The sequence below is a fragment of the Plasmodium cynomolgi genome, chromosome 5, assembly GCF_000321355.1.
Source record: "Plasmodium cynomolgi strain B DNA, chromosome 5, whole genome shotgun sequence".
Taxonomy (NCBI): Eukaryota; Apicomplexa; class Aconoidasida; order Haemosporida; family Plasmodiidae; genus Plasmodium; species Plasmodium cynomolgi.
The window spans coordinates 890,821-892,698 of NC_020398.1; the positions used below are offsets into that span (position 1 = coordinate 890,821).

Genomic DNA, 1,878 nt, shown 5'->3' on the forward strand with positions numbered 1-1,878 from the left:
CAATTTCGCTGCATAGTTTCCCCGACGAGCATAACATGGAAATAGCAAAAAAACAAAGTTTTGCTTCTGTAATGTGACAAAATAAAGTTTTTGTTTCTTTTACTCTTTTTTCTTCCTCTTTTTCTTCTTTTTCTTCTTCTTTTTCTTCTTTTTCCTTTTTTCTTTTTTTTTGTTTTTTTGGTTTCATGTACATGTACGAGTGTATGCATATAGCATATACATATAGATTTTTACATTTTTTTTAAGTGACAACAATACATGTTGTAAGGATAAGGAAAAAAAAAAAAAAAAAACAAGATAACAGAAGAAAAGAGGAATATAACCTTTTTGATGAGAATAATTAAAAATGTTCATCATAAATTGGTTAGTCAGGGAGCGAGCGCAAAAGCATATGAGAGAGGAGGGAGTGGAAAACATGTTCCTCCGCTTGTTCGTTCGATTGAATGTTTGCATGTTCGGCAGCATGACTGCTTGTCGCTTCTTCTCATCCGCCCCGTCTCATACCTTTGCGCGTCTCCCGTTTGAACCCCCCCTTCCTCCCTTTAGGTTTAGGGACATCTTGGCACATTTGGGCCTATCACAGAAGAGCGCAAGGATATTATTTTTAGGTACGAGCACTACGCGCGTGAGGGTGTGTGTGCATACACACATACACACGCAGATGGCCACATACACACGCAGATGCCCACGCACGCACGCAGATGCCCGCACACATATGTACACCTGTGCATGCTTAACACAAAGCGGAACGGGGCGTTGTGGCAGACCTCCCCAGAACGGAGAAGTGCCCATCGTTGCGCAGATTGAGTAGCGAAAATGAATACTATATGATGAGTAATGTGGGAGAGGAGAGGTTAAACGGGCCAGCGTTTCTCCATGTGGTGTACCTCGTGGGTTGAGTGGAACCTCTCCGTAAGTTCACCTCTGAGCGACCACGTCCTCACGAGCACTTCTCAGTCGCCCCCTTTCAACCACCTCTTTTAACCCCCCTCGTGCAGGCCTCGACAACGCCGGGAAGACAACTCTCCTGCATATGCTAAAAGACGATCGGGTGGCCCAGCACGTACCCACGTTGCACCCCCATTCAGAAGAACTAGTTGTGGGGAAAATAAGATTCAAAACCTTTGACCTTGGAGGGCATGAAACTGCTAGGAGAATCTGGAGGGACTATTTTGCAGCGGTGGACGCTGTCGTATTTATGATCGATACAACGGACAGGTCTAGATTTGATGAAGCAAGAGAGGAGTTAAAGCATCTCCTCGAAACGGAAGAATTAAGTAACGTTCCCTTTGTTGTCCTAGGAAATAAAATCGACAAGCCTGATGCAGCTAGCGAAGATGAATTAAGACAGCATTTAAATTTATTTTCCAACCTGACTGTGCATAACATGAAGGGAAATTCAGGGGTGAGGCCAGTTGAGCTCTTCATGTGTAGCGTCATAAGAAGGATGGGTTACGCAGCGGCATTCAAGTGGATATCGCAGTTTCTGACGTGATGCGTTTGGCGGTGAGCAGGGCAACCGAGGCACCACGGAGGAGGTGACCAGAACGACAGGCATCGCCACGGACCAGGCGCGAACTAGGCGCGAATTAGGCGCGAATCGGCCCGACCGCCACAAATCGTCCACACCGCCACACATCTTCCACACCGCCGCACTTTCCTCCCCCCTTGTTTAAAAGTGTGTATATCTGTATGTACATGCGCATGGAGCATTCGTTCACCCATGCACGTGCGCCCATATGTCCCCTCATGCGATTTGCGCGCCCATTTTCCAGCCACTTTGTTACATTTCTAAACGCGTTCATATATGCACAGACGCATGCATATATAGCCCATATGTTTATGTGTACATAAACAAAAGGTTTAAAGTACATTATG

The 1,878-nt window shown here is 45.8% G+C and overlaps 1 protein-coding gene across 1 annotated transcript; it reads left to right on the plus strand.

Moving 5' to 3' along the window:
- Positions 1-998: 998 nt before the first annotated feature.
- PCYB_053110 (small GTP-binding protein sar1) lies at positions 999-1,493 on the plus strand (the record flags this gene model as incomplete). The annotated part of the gene is made up of 1 exon (XM_004221192.1): positions 999-1,493. A coding segment is annotated over exon 1 (459 nt), but the record flags the coding sequence as incomplete, so codon positions are not given.
- Positions 1,494-1,878: the final 385 nt, after the last annotated feature.